This window comes from Opisthorchis viverrini, assembly GCF_000715545.1.
Source record: "Opisthorchis viverrini unplaced genomic scaffold opera_v5_813, whole genome shotgun sequence".
Lineage (NCBI taxonomy): Eukaryota > Metazoa > Platyhelminthes > Trematoda > Opisthorchiida > Opisthorchiidae > Opisthorchis > Opisthorchis viverrini.
In genome coordinates, this window is record NW_008752496.1 from 5,293 (window position 1) to 10,970 (window position 5,678).

Sequence of the window (5,678 nt, forward strand, 5' to 3'; positions counted from 1 at the left end):
ACGTTTCCCAGCCCTCGTGTTTCCTTCAGATGGCGTGGCAGCTAGGCACTGGAAGGGTGTTACGGGTGATAGATTGCTTTTAGCTGTGCCTTGGAAACGTGTTCTTTGAGCAGAATACAGGAGGAATGATGTTAGCAGGCGTACCACAGATGAAGCGTGCAAGTAGTTCAAATAATCGCAGACAATCTGAGTTCATGTTGACTCTGAAATTCAACTGGCCTCCACAGAAATTTCCGGGACATTTGTTTAGGTGATAACTTTTCTAATGCAGCAAATGTGTAGTAACCAATCTTTTTTCAGTTAGTTTGCCGCCGCTTAGCTTTTGTTCTGTGAACCATTCTAAAGTAGACGATGTATTTTCTGGATAATTGAGTGATACAGAAACACACTTAGAAAGCTCTTGAAGCCGGCGAACACGAGTCATCAGAAACGTACAGTGGCGAAACCTCCATGGCCTTGGTGTATTACGTGACACACTGATCAAAATGTAGAGTTTTGCGTCGTTCATCTGAAAAAAAATGAAGTTCACAAAGCGGTAGCGGCCACATTCCGTTTCGCTTTCAATGTAGCCAGAAGCTTTGCTCCATCGATTGCATATGGATACTACTAGAGGGAAAGCACGTGGGTCATCCATAAGCGAAGTGTGGGCAGTGGGTCAACTTTAAGACCAGAACCCCTATGACAGCAGACCCTCTTTGGCGGAAGAGAGGGTATGTCACGCAAAATACGTCTGCCGATATAAGGTAACGGGCACCTGCTCGATGGCTGGTAAGATTGCCGCTCACGGTCTTTTATAGAAACGTTTAACGTTCTCCGAGGCAAGCATGACCGTCAGCAGAAAGGCGAACACATTCGCAACTTGTTTACTATCCACTACTGTTTATTTTACTGGTGATCTTGCGTTTATTGCTGTTCGTTAGAGGAACGGTTCTACTAATATCAGCCTTAATTTGCTTCGCAGGCTGGGGCTTTGGTTTTCAATCAACTTTTCGTGACGGATATTGTTTTTCCTGTCGAATGGCTTGCTTGATAAATGTGGATGTAAATGCCAACCCTTGCCCATTTATTTATTCAGGTATGTAACTACGGACTACTTGATTTCTTCAAAAGTACAGTCCAACATACGATCAAGGCTGATTCGAAAAAAAGTGTGAACGAAAGTTGGTGTAACACTGTGAAAGGCCTTGCTTGCGCCCAGACATTGCGCAACTTGTTTGTGACGAAGATAAGCCTGACATTTTTTGCACCGACTAGTACACTTCGCCCCGGAAGCTTCAAGGAGAAGAACAAAGTTGATGGGTATGGTGAAGGTGAAATCTCTTCAGAAGAAACAGATGTCCCGGTAAGATTTATACGCCTTCGGTTGGACACAGCATCGGGTCAGGGGATTGGGCTGGTACGAGGTTTTTCAATGGAATCCTTGAAATAGAATGTTGAATTTAGCAAGTAACCTGTCTAAAACGGTGCACACACACAGTTAACCTACTTTCTGGATTTTACTCCTCCGTGTTTCAGAAAGTTCCGGCACTGTGGGCGACTTGGTGTGGTTTTATTCCGATAAAAACCTACTACCTTAGCGTGATTATTATGCTTAAGCCGTGATGAGCAGAGAGTCAGATGTTGTGAATTTTTGCATCAAATAGACTTTTGCACACCTCAGGTGTTTCTCTCTAATAATCCGATCTCCACTTTTGATGTCACAAAGCAAAGTGAACCATTTTCCCGTAAACTAGTCTTATATTGCACGCGATACACACCCAGACTGAATTAACCACGCCTAATCACCACTGCAGTTATCACTTAGTTCTGGGAAAAATTGCTCCGCTGCGTTTTGCCGAAGTTTCAATAACGCACAATCATTTTGTTCCTTTACCCCTCTGGTCAATTCGATCGGAGTTTTGTGTTTGGAGAGCACAAAAACGAGGCAGAAAATATATATATATGTGCTTATCAAAATAATTTGGCCACAATTCCACTCCATGTAGCAGCCTGCGGTACACATTTAGGAGTGTTTTGTTAACTCGTCATGTCCAGTTTACAGTGGGTCTACTCTGAAATTGATAGATCCGGTGGGAATATTCTGAATTATAAAATGACGAACTTTGCCCGGGCGCCACGAAGTAGATGGCTGTATCGCCATATGTGTGCACTTTGGGGTTGATTCTAGGCTAGAGTATTTAGCCAAACAATTGCCGCATATTGTCATAAAGGGCGTCAAAAGAACAATCGATAATCACAGCGGACGTGTGTGAGGTGAAAATTTATGCAGAGGTTATTTTCTGCCAAAACTTGCAATATGACTATTCAGTTCAGCATCGGCTACTGTATAAATAAATAAACATTTAATTGGGTCAAAAAGTGATTTAGTTTCTGGCGGATTATCAGGTGACACATAAGGCAAACTTCCACGTGGAATTTCTACAGCCACGCGAGTGCTAAGGGCGTACACAATCCCAATTATCTTGCTAATACCAACATTAACATTACCATCTAAACGTTGAAAAAACGCCTTGTATGAAATGAAACGCTACTTTTGGTGATGCCACGTGCCGAATACATATGCATGTACACTTTTAACAGGCAGCGGATGATCGGATTTCGTCACGAAAAAGTATAATTCACAAATATGAGCTGCTGCTTACTCACACCTGTCAATCAGACGGCAATTAAAGCACGAAAGGTTACTAGTCAGTTGAGAAAAACATCGAGACTCCATAACGTACACGAGTCAAGGGTAATCACACCATGCCCGATCACGCGGGGCCCTGATTTTGTTTCAACCTGTCACGATTTTATTGCTGTGGTGTTCTAACCGAATTGATGACTTGGATTTTAACTCCCCGTATGGCCTCGAAAGTGGTGCACGGAAAATACGTTATACCGATTGCTTCTACACGAGTGAAGGCAAAATGATATATCTGTTTTTAGGCCGTAGAATCTTCAGCAATCGATGTGGCTCAGGGGACATCACTGATTACCCATGCTCTTCGTACCAAACGTGAGCTTGAGTAAAAAACCGAACGCTGCTGGTGCCTTTGGAAGTTGAATGCCATGTTTAAAATTCCGGTGAGCTAATTGGTAAAGTCATCCAAACGAGAAAAAATGAGTATGATTCAGACGTGGAAGTTTCTTACTAGGAAATGCTGCCTTTCTTGTTACAAACTCTGAAAAACAGGCGAGCCGTCTTCCGACAAGCCTAATGGAAATAGATAAAACAAACCAAACTCAAGGATTTGACAACTGAGGGGAATTAAATCTCACAGCTCTACTGTTCTGTGGATTTTGACAGTTTATAAGAGGATCGACCACGACGAAACACTAATTAATAGAATTTCCGTTCGTTTGAAGCGTTCTGATCATGCAAATTTAGACGGGCAGTTTCTTTTCTAAAGGGAGTTGATTTGAGTCCGAATATATCGCGGCCTGAAATTGCTGCTAAGTCACGTGAGCTTACAGATTTCAAAATGCCGACTACAAAATTGATGGCACAACTTTAGAAAAACTTTAAGACATTTTGTCATTTTTCACAGGACTGGCATTGTGTGAGCTTGATACGTAATAGTCAGGACGCATTGGCTGCTTATTCTTGAATCTTGATGTTGACCAACACGACTCAAAGCAGCATTCTGATGCCTTGTGAAAATTTTTGATTACTGTGAAATTTCGGTTTGTTTGCCGCGTTTAAATCTAGGCAGTGCGTGTACTCTCAGACCTGCCTCTCAAATGACCTACTGGTCAAAATTACGTCTGTACATCAAAATAGATGGGCTGATAAATGTGTCCGCATTGTGAAATAATTTGTCGTAGTTTTCTTGGTGATATGAATGACTTTTCTAATAACTGGATGCATTGTCAAAATGCTGCTGTCCAAACGTCAACGCGAAAAGGAGTTGAAATAATTTTTTTTGGTTTCCTATGTCAAGGAATCTGATTGCCACAGATCTATGCCCATAAACCAAGCTGTGTAGCCTTGATGGAACATAAAATTCGTTCCCGGAGTAGTTTATCAGAAAACACTATTCAAAAACAGCTACAAACTATTGGGCGTGAGGGTAAGCTTCCCGTATGCGTTTTTTTAAAGATGAACATCCTCAAGCGTCTTCTTGGACTTTCGCGGATAATCATCGACACTTTCGGCATTGTAACCGAACACCGCAAGGCAGTTATACAAGTTCCCTAATGAAGCCCAGCTTTCGTTGGACGCGAGGCAGAGTTACGAGAAAACCACGTACTACTGGCATGCCTCATCAGTAATACTCACCTTTCACAAGTAGAAGGTGCTGCTGAACTAATTTGCGTGGTTGTGAGTAGTACACAGATAGCTACTACTCACAACTATAGAAAGCGTCAACTGCTTGCTGCATGCTTCCTCTGTGGGTGCGTGTGCGCTGAAAGGAAAGTAGACGGGTTTTGGCTCCAAAGATATTTACAAGCCTGAATTCCAGTTTCAAAAAAATACAAGGGCGGATGCTTCAGGCTGAAATTTGGGTTTGTTACGTTGCGGTGAACTGGCGTGAAGAACTGGCGGAACAACAGTTCGGTTGATGTAAAGAAAAGCTTCTTCGTCAAAAATGCCCAAGTTACTTGTAATCTGGGGTTTGCGTCAGTTCATAACGTTCAGGTAATGCGGGAGTGTTTCTTTCACGACCAGTTAAAACTGGAGCATTTAAAACATCTGTAAGGTTTTTTGAAAACAGTGTAAGAAATCAGAATGGTAACTCGAAAATGTCCCGTAACGAATCTTTTACCGAGCACTCTCAAGTAGATCACTTATTCCCGAGTCACTAAACAAAACTGTTTGCACTTTGCCCACAGAGACCTAAGCATACAAAAAATAGGAATCACAGGTTAAAGTGATCGTTACGTTTGTCACAGATAATGACCAGAAAATGGTTCCCTGGGAAATTTCGTTATTTGGTTAACAAACCTAGGCTCACTTTCTATCTAAAAGTGTTCTGTCCTTGGTGGGGTATGTTTGAAACTTTATTCGCGTACCACATGACGGAAAGTTGTATTGCGTTCAAATCAAATTGCACGCACGTGGCTAGCACAGGTGAGACGAATGCAGATGAACGGACGGGTTACAAGGTCACGGAGACTACTATAAATTCACGTGCATAAACCTGTGGGCAGCCGAAAGATCCACAATACTGTTTCCGTAATCCTCGATTAGAAGAAATGATGAGAATACTTGCCTCGCTATTTATGTTCAGTCTCTGTACGTTCTTACAGATTTAGAACACAATTAATCATAGTTAAATTGACAAGTCTCAATAATTTGTCGTTTATTCTTTTTTAGTGCAAGGCCTCTTGGCAAGGGGTATCCCGGAGTACCATCAATGCTTGGGTGAGAACCAATAGATAGATCAATGGTTGCACACGTAATCTATAGCGCACTACCGCTGTTTTTATTTTGCATTGATACAGCTAAACTTCATAACATCTCTGCAGCCAATTAACGATTTTCCCCACAACTATCTTACTTTTAAGTACAACTATCAATAACCATGATGCCGGAGTGTATTTTTTTAAGCCTACAGGAGCCCTGTTGTATAGGTAGAGGCTGATGCCTTCAATCTTAACGGGATAATGCTAGCTTTAGTACATACATGTGTGGAAGCTTTCTAGTCAGTTGAATGATGCCAGTTCTCAATGTATAAGCTTTGTCTTGCAGAATC

At 41.9% G+C, this 5,678-nt stretch overlaps 1 protein-coding gene across 1 annotated transcript in view; it reads left to right on the top strand.

Annotated features, from left to right (window-relative positions):
• T265_15742 (hypothetical protein) overlaps positions 1 to 5,678 on the top strand; it is a gene marked incomplete at both ends in the record, with an annotated part of 22,845 nt that overhangs the window by 1,785 nt on the left and 15,382 nt on the right. Inside the window, 2 exons of the mRNA XM_009179055.1 lie at positions 1,076 to 1,342; positions 5,300 to 5,347. Coding sequence (XP_009177319.1) covers positions 1,076 to 1,342; positions 5,300 to 5,347 — 315 coding nt within the window. The remainder of the gene's footprint in view (positions 1 to 1,075; positions 1,343 to 5,299; positions 5,348 to 5,678) is intronic.